We start from the raw sequence: 20147 nt of genomic DNA, 5'->3' as shown, positions 1-20147 counted from the left end.
GATTTTCTTCACTCAGCATAATTCTCCGGGATTCATCTAGGTTGTTGCATGTGTCAATAGTTTATTCCTTTTTATTGCCCAGTATTCATTCCATAAAATGGATATAGTACGACTTGTTTAACCATTCACTCATTGAAGGTCATCTGAGTTGTCTTTAGTTTTTGGCTATTAGGAATAACACCACTGCAAACACTTGTGTATATGTTTTTATGAACATAAGTATGGGGTTTTGTGAACAGAGTTTTCAGTTTTCTAGGATAAATGTCCAAAGGCACAGTTGTTGGATCATATGATAGTGGCATATTTTATTTTTTAATTTAATTTAATTTAATTCATTAATTTATTTATTTTGAGACGGAGTCTCTCCCCGTCGTCCAGGCTGGAGTGCAGTGGTGCGATCTCGGCTCATTGCAACCTCCGTTTCCCAGGTTCAAACGATTCTCCCGCCTCAGCCTCCTGAGTAGTAGCTGGGATTACAGGTGTCTGCCACCACACCCAGCTAATTTTTGTATTTTCAGTAGAGATGGGGTTTCACCATGTTGGCCAGGCTGGTCTCGAACTCCTGACCTTGTGATCCGCCCACCTTGGCCTCCCAAAGTGCTGGGATTACAGGTGAATTTTTAAAGAAAATTCTTTAAATATTAAACATTTAAAGAATGTTTTCTAGAATGTCTCTCCCATTTTACATTCACCCTAGCAATGCATAAATGATTCAGATTCAGCATTTGGTGTTGTCATGATTTTTTATTTTATCTATGCTCGTGATATGGAAGGGGGGAAGGGAAGTGCTGGGTAGAGGAGGGCATAGTGCCTGGCTAGGGCTCCACCCCCAGGCCTGTGCCCACGGACCTAGGTGAGGACAGACATTTTTGTTTTCCTGCCCAAATGTTGCATTTTCCAATACCACCCTGACTTGCCACGCCCCCATCCTGTGCCTGTAAATACCCTGAGACCCTAGCCGGCAGACACACAAACAGCTGGATGTCGAGAGGAACACATCGACAGAAGATGACAGGACAGACGCCAGCACGCCAGCAGGCCACTGACCAGCAGAAGGATGCGGAGTTTGGCTGGGGCAGTCAGAGATCCCGGGCTGCTGAGTGGCCTGACTCCAGGGGAAAACCATTCCCCTTCTGGCTACCCCATCTGCTGAGAGCTACATCCACTCAATAAAACCTTGCACTCATTCTCCAAGCCCACGTGTGATCCATCCAATTCTTCCTGTAGACGAGGCAAGAACCCTAGGATTACAGAAAGCTCTCTGACCTGGAGATAAGGCACAAATATAATTGAGCTGACTAACAGAAGCCACCTACGGACTGCTAAACTAAAAGAGTACGCTGTAACACATGCCCACTGGGGCTTCAGCTGTAAATTCACCCCTAGACACTGCCGTGGGGTCAGAGCCCCACAGCCTGCCCGTCTGAACACTCCCCCAGAGATTTGAGCAGCAGGGCACTGAAGAAGCGAACAACACCCCCATCGCATGCCCTGTGAGGGGGACAAGGGAACTTTTCCCATTTCATTCCTAAGTGGGTAGTGATATATGAATATGGTTTTTTTTTTTTTTGGTTTTTTTTTTTTTTTTTTTGGAGACACAGTTTCACTCTTGTTGCCCAGGCTGGAGTGCAATGGTGCAATCTCAGCTCACAGCAACTTCCACCTCCTGGGTTCAAGTGATTCTCCTGCCTCAGCCTCCCGAGTAGCTGGGATTACAGGTGTGCACCATCACACCCGGCTATTTTTAGTAGAGACAGGGTTTCTCCATGTTGGTCAGGCTGGTCTCAAACTCCTAACCTCAGATGATCCGCCTGCCTTGGCCTCCCAAAATGCTGGGATTACAGGCATGAGCCACTGCACCCAGCTGATCATGATCTTAATTTGCATTTCCCTAATGGCTAATGATGTTGAATATCTTTTTTTTTTTCAAATTTGGAGGGACATTTTGAGATGCATTATTGAATACCTTTTTATGTGCTTATTTGTCATTTATCTTTTTAGTGAAATGTCTCTTCATGATTTTTGCCCATTTTCTAACTTTTTTTTACTGTTGAATTTTGAGGGTTCTTTATATATTCTAGATGCTAGCCCTTAGCTGAATATGTAGTTTATAAATATTTTCACCCAGTCTGTAGCTTGTCTTTTTATCCTCTTACCAAGGTCTTTCAGAGAACATGAATTTTAAATTTTGATGAAGTCTAATGTCAATTTTTCCATTTATGAATGGTACTTTTGGGGTTGTGTCTTAAAAACCTTTCACTGAGCCTTAGGTCCTGAAGATTTTTTCCAATGTTATCTTCTAAAAGTTATAGCTTTATGCTTTACATTTATTTATTTGTTTGTTTGTTCACTTTTAGAGACAGGGTCTCACTTGGTTGCCTAGGCTGGAATGCAGTGGCACAATCATAGCTTACTGCAGCCTGCAGCCTCGAACTCCTAGGCTCAAGTGATCCTCTGGCCTTGGCCTCCTAAAGTGTTGGGATTACAGGCATGAGCCACTGCACCAGGCCTTATGCTTTACTTTTATTTCTTTAATTTTATTTATTTGTTTATTTTGAGATGGAGTTCTGCTCTTGTCGCCCAGGCTGGAGTGCAATGGCGCGATCTCGGCTCACTGCAACCTCCACCTCCCAGGTTCAAGCAATTCTCCAGCCTCAGCCTCCTGAGTAGCTGGGATTACAGGCACCCATCACCATGCCCGGCTAATTTTTGTATTTTTATTAGAGATGGGGTTTCGCCATGTTGGCCAGGCTGGTCCCGAACTCCTGACCTCAGGTGATCTGCCCGCTTCGGCCTCCCAGAGTGCTGGGATTCCAGGCATGAGCCACCGCGCCTGGCCTTTACTTTTAAATATGTAACCCATTTTGAGTTTGAGGTTTGTTACGTTTGTTTGGCCTGAAGATATCCAGTTATGCTAGAATAATTCATTGAAAGGACTTTTTCCTCCTTTGTTGAATTGCTTTTACACCATTACAAAAATCAGTTGCCTATAGTTTTCTGGGGTCTATTCTGGGTTCTTTTTATTCTATCAATCTCTATGTCTGTCCCTCCACCAAAACTACATAGGCTTGATTACTGTAGCTATATAATAAGTTTCGAAATCAGAATGATTCCTCCCACTTTATTCTTCATTTTGAAAACTGTAGCTGTTTTAATTCCTTTGCCTTTCCATGTAAGCATTAGAATAATTCTGTTTATAGCTATAGAAATTATTGCTGTAATTTTGATAGGAGTTGCCTTAAATCTGTACATCAATTTGGGGAGAACTGATATATTTTCTATATTGAGTGTTTCAATCTATGAACAGTGTCTTTTATTTATATCTCCTAAATGGTGTTGTATTTTAAATTGTAGTGTCCATATGTTGATTGCTAGTATATAGAAACGCAATTGATTTGTGCATGTTATTCTTTTTTTTTTTTTTCTTTTTTGAGATGGAGTCTCGCTCTGTTGCCCAGGCTGGAGTGCAGTGGCGCGATCTCCGCTCACTGCAAGCTCCACCTCCCAGGTTCACGCCATTCTCCTGCCTCTGCCTCCCGAATAGCTGGGACTACAGGTGCCCACCACCACACCCAGCTAATTTTTTGCATTTTTAGTAGAGACAGTGTTTCACTGTGTTAGCCAGGATGGTCTCGATCTCCTGACCTCGTGATCTGCCCACCTCAGCCTCCCAAAGTGCTGGGATTACAGGCGTGAGTCACTGCGCCTGGCCTGTGCATGTTATTCTTGTACCTTGCAACCTTGCTGAACTCACTTGGTAGTAGGGTTTTTGTTTTGTTTTAGATTCCTTGGGATTTTTCATGTCATCTGCAAATCATCATGTCATCTGCAAATCATCATGTCATCTATAAATAGGGATATTTTATTTCTTCCTTTCCAATCTATATGCCTTTTGTTTCTTTTTCTTGCCTTATTGTGTTGGCTAGCACTTCAAGCACTATGTTGATTAAGAGTTAAGAGAACAGATTCTTGCCTTGTTTCAATCTTAGGCAGAAAGCAATTAATATTTTGCCACAAAGTGTAATGTTAGCTGTAAGTTTTGTTTTTTTTTTTTTTGAGTCAGAGTCTCGCACTGTTGCCCAAGCTGGAGTGCAATGGCACGATCTTGGCTCACTGCAACCTCTGCCTCCCAGGTTCAAGCGATTCTCCTGCCTCAGCCTCCCAAGTAGCCAGGATTACAGGTGCTCGCCACCATGCCCAGCTAATTTTTTGTATTTTTAGTAGAGATGGGGTTTCATTATGTTGGCCATGCTTGTCTCAAACTTCTGACCTCATGATCTGCCTGCCTTGGCCTCCCAAAGTGCTGGGATTAGAGGTGTGAGCAACCACGCCCAGCCTGAGCCATTGCGCCTGGCCAGTTTTTTTTTTTTTTTTTTCTTGAGACAGAGTCTCTGTCACCCAGGCTGGAGTGAAGTGGCATGATCTCAGCTCACTGCAACCTCCACCTCCCAGGTTCAAGCAATTCTTGTGCCTCAGCCTCCGAGTAGTTGGGATTACAGGCATGCAGTACCACATCTGGCTAATTTTTTTTTTTTCTTTTCTGTAGAGACAGGGTTTCAACATTTGGCCAGGCTGGTCTCAAACTCCTGACCTTAATGATCCACCTGCCTTGGCCTCCCAAAGTGCTGGGATTATAGGTGTGAGCCACAGCACTCGGCCCAGGGGGTTCTTGTGTCTCAGCCTCCCGAGTAGCTGGGATTACAGGTGCACACCACCATACCCAGCTAATTTTTGTATTTTCAGTAGAGAAGTGGTTTCACCATGTTGGCCAGGCTGCTTTTGAACTCCTGACCTCAAGTGAGCTACCTGCCTTGGCCTTCCAAAGTGCTGGGATTACAGGTGTGAACCACCGCGCCAGGCCATAAATACTTTTTAGATTTGTTTTGTAACTCAGTTATGTTACTTGGAAGCAGTTTGATTCTTTTTGGTAAGATGGTAATTATTCCCACCACTGGACCCTTTTGTGTACTCTAAGCAATGCCCCATTAATTATGGCGTTTTCCAGTACACATCCCCACATTACTTGGAGGAAAGGACCTAGAGAAAAGTCGCAGGGCAGATAAGCAGCGGAGGGGGGCCCTGGATTTGGCTTATCAGTCCTTGGGGCCCTCCTGCCCCAGGAAGGGCAGCGAGGACCATGGTGTTGCCGCCATCATTATCACCCTGGCCATGAGCTTGCAGGACTGGGGCAGACTCAGAGGAGGACTGGAAGGGCCAGAGTCAGCCAGGAACACAGCAGCTCAGCTCTCAGCTGTTGGCAGGTGGCCTTGATGGCTTTCCAAAGGCAATCACTCCACCCAGGACAAAGCTCATTTTTCTCTGGGGCAAAACACATTGGTTCGTTTGTTCAGTTCATTAATTCAACCAGTCTGTTTCTAAGGGAAACCTGGCTGTGGCCAGTCCTGCTCCCACGTCCGTAGGTGCCCAGTGTTCCTAAGGGACCTGAATTCCAACCCCAGTTAGGAGTTCAGGGATCAGCATCCCTGTGCCCCAGATGCCTGTTAGGGAGCACGGTGAAGGCTGAGCACTCTTGGACTCACCAAACACCAGCATTGAGAAACCGCCCCCCATCTTCCCTAGGTAAGGTGACCTTGTAGGACAGTTCATGCTATTGGGGTGGTCTAGGTAAGGTGGCCACGAGGACAGGGGACCAAGGTCTGCCCCACCTTTGACCTTAGCAGCATGCCCCTGATTGCCGGGCCCCCCTCTGGCTGCCGTCTGAGTCCCTTTTCTGGGGGTGCCTGGGCCTTGCTGCACTTCCTTTGTATGCTGACTTCATCCTGATCACACTTGATTTTCCTGCTGTGATTTCCCTTCTTTCCAATTTCTTCATCAAGTTAAAAAAATTCTGTATTGAGAGCAGTTTCCTACATTACCTCAAATCCTGTTCAGAACAAGGATCATTCCTAGAAGTCAGACAGGAGGGGATAACATGCTTAGTCACAGAAGACTACTCCATACTTGAGCTTCTGTTTCAAGAGAAGTGAGTAACTGGTGGTGGCACCCTGCCCCTCTGCAGCGTGTGGTTTTGTCCTGATACATTTTAAGATTGAGATGTAACTTACCTGTCATAAAATGCCCAGACTTATGATGTGTGGAAACAAAAGAGTTTTCCAGTACAGAAAGTTACTTAGCCTCTCTGGTGCTGTGTAAGCAACAGGTAGTCTTCCCACTTCATTTTTGGTGTAATTTCCTTGCATGCTCCTTTCTGGAGTTTTCTGTATGCAGCTTTCTGCTCTCTGGTACTCTGTCTTGTAAACTCCAGCAGTCCAGATCTATCTGGACTCTAAACTTCATCTCATCAACTTAAAGTTTGCTGAGATCTGGCTGGGTTCCTGCTTCATGAACTGTATTCTGTAATCTCCCTCAAGGTAGTACCTGGGCAATCAGATAAAACTCATCTATTAATAACTGATTCCCTGTTTTGTTTCCTGATGTCTAGTATCTTGAAGACCATTCTTTCCTATATGTTGCCAGTGCTTTTGGCTTTTTCAAGTGAGACAGCAAATCCTATTCTTATTACCTTCTCATGGTCAGAAGTAGACATTTGTATCTATTTAAAAAATAAATTTCTGATATGATTATGATACAATCACCCCAGCCCTAGTCTATAGGTTAGCATTTGAGAATCATTGCTCTAAGTTGCTCTGGACTACTTCTTTGTTATTTGAGACAGAGTCTCATTCTGACACCAGGGTGGAGTGCAGTGGTGCAGTCTCAGCTCCCTGCAACCTCTGCCTTCAGGGTTCAAGTGATTCTCGTGCCTCAGACTCCCCAGTAGTTGGAATTACAGGCACATGCCACCACACCCAGCTAATTTTTTTTTTTTCAATTTTTTTGAGACAGTGTCTCACTCTTGTTGCCCAGGCTGGAGTGCAGTGGCGCCATCTCAGCTCACTGCAACCTCCGCCTCCAGGGTTCAAGCTATTCTCCTGCCTCAGCCTCCCAAATAGCTGGGATTACAGGTGCCTGCCACCACGCCCGGCTAATTTTTGTATTTTTAGTAGAGATGGGGTTTCACCATGTTGCCCAGGCTGGTCTCGAACTCTTGAGCTCAGCTGATCCATCCCAAAGTGCTGGGATTACAGGCGTGAGCCACCATGCCCGGCCTACTGGACTACTTCTCACTGATCTTCAGTCATCCATATACCTGTTTCTATGCCATTGCTTTTCCAGTTCTCTAAGTCCTGAATACCTTCTTCTCTTTTGTTTTTCTTATCCAATCCTTTTCTATGTGGGAGTGAGGGGAGAGGTCTTCCTCTGTCACCCAGACTGGAGTGCAGTGGCACGATGATCGCTCACTGCAGCCTCAAACTCCTGGGCTCAAGTGATCCTATCAGCTCAGCCTCTTGTGTAGCAAGGACCACAGGTGTGTACCACCATGCTTGGCTAATATTTTTCTTATATTTTTTGAGACGGGTATCACTCTGTGGCCTGGGTTGGTCTCAGACTCCTGACTTTCTGGCCTCAAGCAATCTCCTGCCTGGGCCTCCCAAAGCACTGAGATTATAGGAGTGAGCCACCATGTCTGGCCAAGCTTAAAGATTCTTCAAAGTTTAGGCTGGGTGCGACGGCTCATGCCTGTAATCCCAGCACTTTGGGAGGCCGAGGCGGGCAGATCACGAGGTCAGGAGATCGAGACCATCCCGGCTAACATGGTGAAACCCTGTCTCTACTAAAAAACACAAAAAATTAGCCAGGTGTGGTGGCGGGTGCCTGTAGTCTCAGCTGCTCGGGAGGCTGAGGCAGGAGAATAGCATGAACCTGGGAGGCAGTGCTTGCAGTGAGCTGAGATAATGCCACTGCACTCTAGCCTGGGCGACAGAGCAGGACTCCATCTCAAAAAAAAAAAAAAGATTCTTCAAAGTTTAACCAAAATGCTATCTCCTCCTTCTCAGAATAGCAAGGACTCCACCCTTCTGCTGAGAAAATCACTCCTCCCTGAGTGCTTCTACAATAAATTTATTTTCGTCATAGTAGTTGTTATATTCTGCACTTTATAATAGTTGTTTGCTCATCTTTTTGTGAAATTACTAAGGACAGACACTTTTTCTTTCGCAAAGTAGGTACTGTATTGTTTTGTATTATACACTAAGGAAATGAAAGACAACCTTGAAAGGAATAGACCAAGTAATAGAACTAAGCAGTACAGAGAGAATATTTTAGTCTTTGCATAAGGTGGTTTGTAAAGCCTTGTTTTGGTCCAGTAAATCTAGGATTAGGTTAGCAATTAGGATTCATCTTGCTTGGGGAATCTGATTGGATGGTATGTTGAGAAGGATTCTGAGGGCACATTATGGCTCATTGAGAAAGATAGCTATTAGATAATAAAATGTTGGATTGTCTCAGGTATTTTGATTAAACATAGGATATTTTGCAATAATATTAGGTTGATGCAAAAATAATTGCAGTTTTTGCCCTTAAAAGTAATGGCAAAACCGCAATTACTTTTGCACCAACCTAATAGCTAACAAATATATAATACACATCAAGCAGTATTCTAAGCACAAAACATACATCAACTCATTACGTCCCCGACAATCCACTGAGGTGAGTTCTATTAATAGCCCCATTTTGCAGGTAGGGAAACTGAGACACAGAGAAGTCAACTAACTTCCTCAAGTCACACTGCTGGTAATTCTGGCTCCAGACGATTCTGCCATTGTCACTGCTATGTTGCTGTTCTAATGAACATTCTATGTTTTCAGAAACACTGTGGCAGTTAGCAGACACAGCTATACTTCTAAGGTATGAAAGGGACAAGATAGATTTGTTGCTTGCTAAGGTGGTAATAGGCCGAACTTCCCAAACGTCTACCTTAGATTAGAAAGATTTATCGTTCCTGATCCATATAGACATGTCTGATCCTTTGTGTTTGATTTCTTTAGGGTCCCTTGCCAGCTCCATCTTTGACCCACTCAGATATCTTGTGGGAGCTTCAGGAGGAGTCTATGCTCTGATGGGAGGTTATTTTATGAATGTTCTGGTGGTAAGAACCATGGGGATGGAGTCCACGAGTCTCTTAAAAAAACAGAAAACAGTAACTCTTCTTTGGTTCAATGAATCTTCATTTATCAATATTTACTGAGCACTCAATTTTCTGAGAATTGTATGGCAATGCCATTTTGTTTCCTTTCTTTTCTTTCTTTTTTTTTTTTGAGACAGAGTCTTGCACCATTGCCCAGGCTGGAATGCAGTGGTGTGATACGGGTTCACTGCACTTCTGCCTCCCGGGCTCAAGCAATCCTCCCACCTCGGCCTCCTAAATAGCTGGGACTACAGGTGTGGGCCACCATGCCTGACTAATGTTTTTATTGTTTGTAGAGCCAGGGTTTTGCCATGTTGCCCAGGCTGGTCTCGAACTCCTAGGCTCGAGCAATCTGCACACGTTGGCCTCCGAAAGTGCTGGGATTGCAGGCATGAGCCGCTGCACCTAGCTTCCTTTCATATTTTATCATTTTTTTTTCTCATTTCAAAAGTAATGAGTACAACATAAAATTTTAAATAAAAAAGTAGAAAGTTAAGATCCTCAATATAGTATCTGTTAACAGTTGGGTGGGTGGTGAAAGACGTTGTTGACAGTTTTATATATTTTTTTCAGCCCTTTTTATTTTATTTTTTTAAAGGAAACCAAGTTTATTAAGAAAGTAAAGGAATAAAAGAACCGCTACTTCATAGGCAGAGCAGCCCAGACCTTTTTCTACATGTATTCAAAATCCTACCAATGTTAATCTTATAACAATGACACCACCCTTATATTGTTCTGCATTTTATCATAGAGCATCCTGACCATCTACCCATGTCAGTGCTTAGAAATCCTCCCAGCTTAGCAGCTGCTCCCTAGCATCCTCTATATAGATGCACCATGATTTATTTAATGAATCGCTCATTGAAAAAAATTTGGGGTGATTCCTGCTTTTCATGTTTACAAGTAATGCTCTAAGAAATGCTCTTGGCTGGGTGCGGTGGCTCATGCCTGTAATCTCAACACTGTGGGAGGCCAAGGTGAGTGGATCATGAAGTCAAGAGATCGAGACCATCCTGGCCAACATGGTGAAACCCCGTCTCTACTAAAAATACAAAGATTAGCTGGGTGTGGTGGCGCGTGCCTGTAGTCCCAGCTACTCTGGAGGCTGAGGCAGGAGAATCGCTTGAACCTGGGAGGTGGAGGTTGCAGTAAGCCAAAATTGTGCCACTGCACTCCAGCCTGGTGACAGAGTGAGACTCCATCTCAAACAACAACAACAATGACAACAACAAAATTCTAGGCAGAAAAGTGTAAAGCAATTATAAAACTGTTCCAAATATAGAAATCACTAAGAAAAGTGGTTTTTTCAACTTTGGATTGCAACCCATTAGTGGTTGTAGACTCACTTTAAGGAACTGTGGCCAAAAGTTAAACCCAAGAAAAAAAAAGTCAGTGTTATTGTTTGATTTATGTGTGTACTGGGTTGTTTTGTAAATTATTTCTTACTGTAGGTCATGGTCACAAGAGTTTGAAAATAATTGATTTAGAGTAAACATGCCTATTTCAGCATCTTTACTCCTTGGGAAGAGAGTTACTAGTTTGAAAGGGAAGGGACAAGTAATTCAATAAATTATATTAGAAATGTCTCACTCAGCAGTTCGCCAGTGACACGTAAGGGACCCAAAGCTAAAATCCAACAATGAGCCAGGTGTGCTGGCGTGCACCTGTAGTCCCACCTACTCAGGAGTCTGAGACAGGAGGAAGGCTCGAGTCCAGGAGTTCGAGGCTGCAGTGAGCTATAGATTGCACCACTGCACTCCAACCTGGGTGACAGAGTGAGACCCTCCCTGTCTTCTACCTCCCCTCACAGAACCCCCCAAGAGCCCCCCCAAAAAATCCTGCAATAATTTTTGATGAACATTTTCAATGTTTTTGAAATTACCTCAAAAAATTAAGGTAATACTCAAATCTCAGTTAAGTCTTTGCTAAATACTACTGGGAACAAGGATGAAGAAACATCAAATGAATATTAATCAAAAATCTTAGGAACATTTCATCAATCTTAGTTTAACAGCATTTATCTATCTATCTATTTATTTATTTATTTATTTATTTATTGAGTCAGAGTCTCGCTCTGTCACCCAGGCTGGAGCGCAGTGGCGCCATCTCAGCTCACTGCAAGCTCCGCCTCCCGGGTTCACACCATTCTCCTGCCTCAGCCTCTCCGAGTAGCTGGGACTACAGGCGCCCGCCACCATGCCCGGCTAATTTTTTGTATTTTTAGTAGAGACGGGGTTTCACCGTGGTCTCGATCTCCTGACCTCGTGATCCGCCCGCCTCGGCCTCCCAAAGTGCTGGGATTACAAGTGTGAGCCACTGCGCCCGGCTGTTTATCTATTTATTTATTGACATGTTAAGTTGATTTTATATTACTTTTATCGAGATTATTTCTGGCTAGCAAAATTGTGTCATTTACATTATTAAATTAAATATCTTGTCATTTTATTCTCCAAAGTGCATTGTACTTTCCAAATACATTTAAAAACTCGACTGTGACACTCATGCTTTGTTTTGCAAATATTTGATACTGGAAGATTATTTCAAATGAAGAGCAGATGAAGAGGGAGTAGAGTTGAGGTTTCATTTGTCCATAGATAGCTTATATAATTATTATTTATCTCTTTTTAAGAATTTTCAAGAAATGATTCCTGCCTTTGGAATTTTCAGACTGCTGATCATCATCCTGATAAGTAAGTGTGTTTTGTGAATACTTCATACTGTCCAAGTGAAAATAAAATATAGAGACAAATCTCTAAACATTTTATTTGGGAATCACAGGATTGCAATTTGGGGCATACACACAGACCTGGGAGGTCTATGGTATATCTGAAGTACAAAAGAAAAGCCTGGGGGTTTTATTAGAAAGATAAAATTTACATATTATTTTGAAAGAAAGCTCATTGGCACTAGAGCAGCCTTTTGGAGCTGGTTGGTGAGTGATGGTAGTGGGGAGAACTAGTCTTAGACTTGTGTTGTTTAGACCTGATTCTTAGACTCAATTTGTTTCAGCAGCTATTAGGTAAAACTAGTCTTATGGTTAGAGCAGGTAGTTTCAGCAGCTGGGCTTGTGGAGAGTTCAACTGTTGGAGCAGTGCTACATCTCTGAGTGCTTTTGTCCCCTGGCCCCTCAACTCTGATTTAGTTGGGTTTGACAAGAGTGACCTATTTCACATAATCATCTCACATAATATTTTCACAGTGTTATTGGTTTAGCCTTCAGAAGGCCTTTCCACATTTCCCAAACACTAACATGGAGAATAACTGCAAGCCTACAGTTAGAAAAAAATTGTCCACTTCACAGCACAAAGCAGAAAGAAGTAAACAAAGGAGTTTTACAGGCTCTCATGGGTGGTTCTTAGACACGTCTACATGACGTATTTTTGCTTTTTGTATCTTTATGGAGTGGAGGAAGCCAAGAGAATAGAGCCCTAGGCACCCCCTCTACTTGAACCACAATAGCTTCACTTATATTTTATATACTGGACTTTTTCATATATTCGAAGCTGTATGTGATTTTGTCTGCAAAGGGAAAACTTGGAAACCACTGATATAATCTCTTTTCTTCCTCAATTTCTAAATTTTCAGATTAAAAAAAAACTGATCCAGTAAGTATTGAGTGATAGCTGATAGTTGAGGATTAATGATAGAGAGTTGGGGGAGCGGGGGGCGGGCGGCGGCGGGCAACCGTTCAAGAAGCCCAGACCAAGAGGGTGACTAATGTGGCTTTTGAAATCTCCAAGAATTCTAGAATCACATGCTAAAGGAGGTTAGGAAGAATTCTGTCTGGAGAGGGGGTGGAAGTGCAGCTGAGTCTGAGAGGAAAGGTAGATTCCAGATGACAGCAGGCCATAGAGCATGGAAGAAACCAAGAGCAAAGGTGGGGGTGGTAACTGTTGTTGACGGACCTGCTCCAGTGGAAGTTCTCTCCACCTGGCGGGCTGTGGAAGAATGACAGACCCTGGGGTCAGACCTGAAAGCCAAGGCAGAGGTTATACCTGATAAAGCCTAAGCTGTTGGTTGTCCACATAGTAAGAAAACAGGATTTTGCAATTTCTTTCTTTCTTTTTTTTTTTTTTTTGAGACGGAGTCTCGCTCTGTCGCCCAGGCTGGAGTGCAGTGGCGCAATCTCGGCTCACTGCAAGCTCCGCCTCCCGGGTTCACGCCATTCTCCTGCCTCAGCCTCTCCGAGTAGCTGGGACTACAGGCGCCCGCCACCACGCCCGGCTAATGTTTTGTATTTTTAGTAGAGACGGGGTTTCACTGTGGCCTCGATCTCCTGACCTCGTTATCCGCCCGCCTTGGCCTCCCAAAGTGCTGGGATTACAAGCGTGAGCCACCGCGCCCGGCCAGATTTTGCAATTTCTATCAAGGGTTCAATGATCTCCATTACAGGAACAGAGGCAACTATGTGTGTGGGAAGGGACTCTTTAGTTTATTGACCATTTAAATGTAAGAACACTAATATTTCACTCTGAGATAAAATAATTCACTTGTTTATAGTTTATACTATTCTTAATTTTTTTCTTCATAACAAATTCAAAACCTGAGAGAAGGGAGAGTGAGTATCTGGGAGACAGCCGAGCCACTGCAGGAGCTGAGCTGCCTCCTCAGTTGTTCAGGGGCACACCCAGAATCAGAGGACACATTGTTTGGGCACAGAAAGGTTGTCACCCGAGATAGGGGGTCTTCAGTCAGTCTGCTTCATTTCTAAAAGTTCTTTGGCCTGGTTTACCTACTATTGAAAATGGGAAGAGTTACAACACATACCAGATTAATAAAATATAAGTGCATCTGTATTTGAAACGTGTTTCTTTGGAAATGTATATAATTTTGTAATATGTAATATGTAATGTATATAAAGTTGTAAATCTTCTTTTTTTTTGAGATGGAGTCTCGCTCTGTTGCCCAGGCTGGAGTGTAGTGGTGTGATCTTGGCTCACTGCAACCTCCGCCTCCTGGGTTCAAGCAATTGTCCTGTCTCAGCCTCTCCTGTCTACAGGTGCATGCCACCACGCCCGGCTAATTATTGTATTTTAGTAGAGATGGGGTTTCACCATATTGGTCAGGCTGGTCTCGAACTCCTGACCTCAGGTGATCCACTCACCTCAGCCTCCCGAAGTGATGGGATTACAGCCGTGAGCCACTGCGCCCAGCCAAGTTGTAAATATTCTTCTTAATTGTGAATGGCAATTGCCCTAAAAAACATTCCTTCATCAAGCATTATGTTCGAGACCAGCCTGTGCAACATAGGGAGACTCTGTCTCTACAAAAAAATTGGTCAGGTGTTGCGGTGTGGGCCTGTGGTTCCAGCTACTCAGGAGGCTGAGGTGGGAGAATTCACTTGAGCCTGGGAGGTCGAGGCTGCAGTGAGCCGTGATCACACCACTGTAGTCTCGTCTGGGCAGCAGAGCGAGGTTGTCTCAAAAAAAAAAAAAAAAACAAATCCATATGAAGGCAACTCTTTTAAAGTAAATGTTAAATTTTTAAGGAGGACAATGGTTTGGCTTCTTGGAATAAGGGCTTATTTTCAGTGGGAAGACATGTCTCAGTTTAGAGGCTGCAGCAACCCAGAAGAAAAGTCCCCTAGGAAACAAAGAGGAAAGAGCCAGACTCAGATATAGGAAGGGGCAAGATGGAAAGAAACTGGTTGGAGAAATTGACATACTAATGGTTACAAAAACTTTCTGAGAGGAGGTCTCCTATTGTGGAAGACTAAGCCAAAGTAACTGTTTCCAGTTATGTGGCAGTGTTTTTTAAAAACACTTTCCTAGACCCATGGGCATGTTATTTACGTGGACCAGGAAATGCAAATGATGATTGAAAATATGGGCCAGGCATGGTAGCTCACGCCTGTAATCCCAGCACTTTAGGAAGCCGAGGTGGGTGGATCATGAGGTCAGGAGATCTCATGATGAAAACCCATCTCTACTAAAAACACAAAAATTAGCCAGGCGTGGCGGCATGGGCCTGTAGTTCCAGCTGCTCAGGAGGCTGAGGCAGGAGAATGGGGTGAACCCAGGAGGCGGAGGTTGCAGTGAGCTGAGATTGTACCACTGCACTCCAGCCTGGGCGACAGAGTGAGACTGCGTCTCAAAAAAAAAAAAAAAAAAAGAATATTATATAGCCTCATGAATCTAGCACTTTGTGTAATAGTCATTTACAATTAAATGAATATTGAATACTTCCTCGACCTCAATTTCTGTCCAGTGACTTCAACATCAATCAATACAGTATTGAAAGGGAATCTAGTCAGAACACATGTCCTGGTGCTATTTTCCCAAAGGCAAGGACTAGGTCTTTTCATCTCCTAGGACACAGTGGCTCACTAAGTAGAGCACAGGGAATTAGGGGATGGGTGTGGAATGTGATAGCTGCAAGAGATGTTTCCAAGCACTACACATATAGGGCAGAGTTCTTCTAGGCCGAGAAATCGGAAGCTCCTTTCGCAGCGCAGATCCGACTTGCTTGAAGACTGCCTAACTTCTGGCTCTCACAGTTTTATTGGAGAAATTGGAATGATTTCCTTTCATGGCCTGACACCTTCAGAACTCCCGATGGTAATTACAGGCAATTAGTGTGGTGGCTGAGAGTGCAGTCTTGGTGTCTTGGTTTCTTTATGTATAAAATGCCACCATCCTTCTTCACTTTGATTGCTACAATAGTATTCTTCCAGCTGGTCTTCCAGTTCCTGTTCTTGCTCTCTTATAGTCTGCTTCCTGTATGGCAGCTAGAATAATCTTTGTAAAACCACCGGCGTGGTCACTCAAGCCTGTAATCCCAGCACTTTGGGAGGTCGAGGTGGGTGGATCACCTGAAGTCAGGAGTTCGAGAGTTGGAGACCAGCCTTGTCAACACGGTGAAATGCTGTCTCTACTAAAAATACAAAAATTAACCGGGCGTGGTGGCACATGTCTGTAATCCCAGCTAATCAGGAGGCTGAGGCACGAGAATTGCTTGAACCTGGGAGGCGGAGGTTGCAGTGAGCTAAGATTGCACTACTGCACTCCAGCCTGGGCCACAGAGTTGAGACTCTGTGACAAACAAACAAAATGTATCATGTCACTCCTGTGCTCAAGAGCTTTCAAAGACTTCCTATCACTCAGTAAAAGTTGAAGTGCTTACAATGGGCCATATAGACCCTACATAATCTGTCCCCTGCTACCTGTCTGACCTCATCACCCACAACCTTATCCCTAACTCTAGTCCAGAGTCACCTGGAGGTCTTGTTGAAACGAAGTTGTTGGAAACAACTTTACCACAATTGGTAGTTGGAAAACACAGCCATGGAAGTAGGAATCTGCTAAGGAGCGTACAACTCACCTTCTGAAAACAAAAACAGAAAGCTGAGTCCCACCCTCAAGTTTTCTGGTTCAGTAGGTCTGGGGTGGGTTTAAGAGTTTTCATTTCTAATAAGTTTCCAGGTGAAGCTGATGCTGCTGGTCTTGGTAAAAACTACTTTGAAAACCACTGATCCAGCCAGCTCAACTGCTTTGGTATTTTTCAAACACACCAGGCACATCCCTGCTTAGGGACTTTGTACTTGGTCTTCCCTCTCTCTGAAACACTCTTGTGTCAAATAGCAGCATGACTTGGACCCTTACCTCTCTGTCCAGCGTCATATTCTCAAAGAGATCCTCCTTGACACCCCTATTGGAAATCACACTCGACATCTGGCATTCCTAGTTCTTCCTCTCTTTGTATTTTCTCCATAGCACTTAGCACTATTTGACATACTGTATGTTTTGCTTATTTGTTTGCCTCCCTGCCAATCATCCCCCCACATACCCCCCAACAGTTTGTCAGCTCCATGAGGCTGGGCTGTTAGATCTGTCCATTGCTGCCTATCTACCAGCTAGAATAATACCTGACACATAGAGGACAATGAATGCTTGTTGGATGAATAAATCTGTAAAATGGGATAATGATAGTTCCTACTTCATAGGGTTGTGATGAAGATTAATGAGTTAAAAGATCTCTTAGGAAAGGACCTGTCACAGAGTTAAGTCTCAATAAATGATAGCTAGTAGTATTATTATTAGAGGGGAACCAAAAACATTTAGTGTACTACTGTGGAGATTCTGAGCCTTTATCAGTGTGTTTTTCCTTCTAGTTGTGCTGGACATGGGATTTGCTCTCTATAGAAGGTTCTTTGTTCCTGAAGATGGGTCTCCGGTGAGTTCAGTTTCTTTCTTTTATAAAACAGAAATTAGTTTACTGTCAAAAAGGGTCATCAAATAGGAGTTACAACGCTGTGATTTAGGGCAGCCAAATTTCCATTTGGAAGTTAAGAAAATGTTTAAGGAAATCAGACTTTTGAATTGTCCTTCCCACTTAACTCTCTCATAGCCCTGATCACTGGCTCTACTTCACTGCGCCTGCCATATTGGTAGCTATTCCAAAACAGGAGAGAATGGCCAGGCGTGGTGGCTCACGCCTGTAATCCCAGCACTTTGGGATTTGGGAGGCCAAGACCGGCGGATCACAAGGTCAGGATTTTGAGACCAGCCTGGCCAATATGGTGAAACCCCGTCTCTACTAAAAATACAAAAATTAGCTGGGCGTGGTGGCAGTCACCTGTAATCCCAGCTACTCAGGAAGCTGAGGCAGGAGAATCACTTGAATCTGGGCGGCGGAGGTTGCAGTGAGCCGAGATCGCACCACTGCACTCCAGCCTGGGTGATAGAGTGAGACTCCGTCTCAAAAAAACAAAAAACAAGAGAGAATGGATTTTCCTGTCCACATAGAATAAAAAGCAGTTGGTTTAGCCAGGCATGGTGGCATGTGCCTGTAGTCCCAGCTACTTGGGGAGCTGAGAAAGGAGGATTGCTTGAGTCCCAGAGGTTGAGTCTGCAGGGGCGACAGAGTTGAGACCCCATTTCAAAAAACAAAACAAAACAAAACAGCAGACTGGAAAACAGCAATGAAAGATTGAGTTCTATAAATTGACAATAAAGAAAATTGACAAAAATTTCCAGTTTTGCTGGGATTTGTCTTTGAATTTGGTAGTTTCTGTTTGGGTATTTCTTGTGTATGTTATTACTTGTGTTTTAAATCTGACACCCCATGTATGTGGAGTCAGATTATGCTGCTATAGAGATCCTTCATGGCAACTCAACCATTCTCTTAGTTGGCATTATATAGAATTATTTTAAATGCAGTGATGATCAAGAGTGAGAAACAATTTCTCTGTCTTTTGTACTCTAAGAATGGGTGAAAATGACATTTTTAAGCTTTGTATCTTTCAGAGTATCTCCTTCTGTCTGTGCACATGGAGTTTTGTGTCTCTTTTCCCTTACCCCTAGTTCTCTAGACCTTTAAGACTCTTGTTTAACTGTGATGGTATTTGTGTTTGAATAAGAGAGATGCAACTGAAATACACAATTAGCATTTTCTTCACTTATTTCCATTTTCCCCCCTTTTCTCCCAAGGTGTCTTTCGCAGCTCACATTGCAGGTGGATTTGCTGGAATGTCCATTGGCTACACGGTGTTTAGCTGCTTTGATAAAGCACTGCTGAAAGATCCAAGGTTTTGGATAGCAATTGCTGCTTATTTAGCTTGTGTCTTATTTGCTGTGTTTTTCAACATTTTCCTATCTCCAGCAAACTGACCTGCCCCTATTATAAGCCAATTAATAAAAAGAGCCATCTGGAGGAAATAAAAAAAAAAAGGAAGACGCTATGAAGAAACAGAGAAGTCTCAGCAAAGGCTAACAATTTTATGTAGAGGCCAAAACAGCATTAAACTCATCAGTTGCAAAGATTGCCTATAAAAGGACTTTAGGATTTAAGGAAGGGGCTTCTTCATGTAGAAAGGGAAGAAGAAGAGAGAAAAGAAGGGTAGTCAAAACTAGAGATTGGGGCCAGGTGCAGTGGCTCACGCCTGTAATCCCAGCACTTTGGGAGGCTGAGGCGGGTGAAATCACCTGAGGTCAGGAGTTCGAGACCAGCCTGACCAATATGGTGAAACCCTGTCTCTACTAAAGAAAATACAAAAATTAGCCGGGCGTGGTGGCATGTGCCTGTAGTCCCAGCTACTTGGGAGGCTGAGGCAGGAGAATTGCTTGAACCTGGGAGGCAAAGGTTGCAGTGAGCCGAGATTGTGCCACTGCACTCCAGCCTGGGTGACAGAGCGACACTCAGTCTCAAAAAACAAAACAAAACAAAATGAAACAAAACAAAACAAAACAGAGATTGGGTCTTTCCCAGGCATATGGTATTCTATAAAACAGACTTACTCTCCTTGGAGGATATATTTTGGAGAATGCTTCATAAAATCTATGAATACTGTATGATGCTGATAATAAAAACTTTTTATACCTCTGTCAGACTCCTGATAATCACTTTAAAATAGATCACTGTTTGAGGAGATAGATCACTACTGTTTGAGGTGTTTTACACACTTTATTGATAATATTATCAACAGCCCAGAAAGGTAGTTACTACTCTGCATCTTAATCTTAAAGATTCCCTTAAAGGAACCCTTAAAGAATTAAGTACTTGTCTGAGGGGAGCAGAATTTAAATGTAGATAATGACTTGGAAACCTGTAGTCTCCCCTATAGGTCCAACAATGCTGTGTTCCCCAAATACTGAAGGGTATCATAGGAGTACAGGAACAAACATCTATGCGGGGTACACCATGAATGGTGGAAATAACTCACAGAAGAAGACTGAGGATTTTCTGGACTGCTAGTTGAAGATTCTGATACCGTGTCTAAGATCCCAAGGAACCTGGCACTGGCTTTCTGGTGCACACTATATACCTAGACTTCAGATTCTCATTTGTGATGAGACTGTCATCCTTCGTGTGGGTCATGGCTCTCCTAGGAATGGGTAGGATTTATTTACAGAAGGTAAAATGTCATACCTGAAAGCTGAGAAGCATGTGTCATTTTCCTGTATAGAATTCAGACTGCGGTTTATTATGTTTTTGGAAATGGTAGTTTTAGGTCATCTGAATATAGGAAATATAATTTTTTCTTTTATCATCAATGTATTTATTAAACACCCATCTAAACATGTCACTGCATCTGAAAGGGGCATATACACTTAGTTAGATGTAGTGAGAAAAGTTAATACTTTAGTATTTTGAGAAAAACTGATCAGAAATTTGTTTAAAA

General features: G+C 43.3%; 1 protein-coding gene across 2 annotated transcripts in view; it reads left to right on the top strand.

The window, feature by feature from the left end:
* The window catches only part of RHBDL2 (rhomboid like 2), a 52724-nt gene extending 33248 nt beyond the window's left edge, over positions 1-19476 (top strand). For both annotated transcript variants that reach the window (XM_030823480.1, XM_030823479.1), the window contains exons 5-8: positions 8889-8989; positions 11658-11718; positions 17139-17200; positions 18457-19476. In XM_030823480.1, coding sequence (XP_030679340.1) covers positions 8889-8989; positions 11658-11718; positions 17139-17200; positions 18457-18636 — 404 coding nt within the window. In that variant the 3' untranslated portion in view covers positions 18637-19476. The remainder of the gene's footprint in view (positions 1-8888; positions 8990-11657; positions 11719-17138; positions 17201-18456) is intronic.
* The last annotated feature ends 671 nt before the right edge of the window (positions 19477-20147 follow it).

Source organism: Nomascus leucogenys, chromosome 12, assembly GCF_006542625.1.
Source record: "Nomascus leucogenys isolate Asia chromosome 12, Asia_NLE_v1, whole genome shotgun sequence".
NCBI classification, from domain to species: Eukaryota; Metazoa; Chordata; class Mammalia; order Primates; family Hylobatidae; genus Nomascus; species Nomascus leucogenys.
Note: the sequence above shows the minus strand (reverse complement) of the source record. Positions and strands in the feature narration are given on the sequence as shown.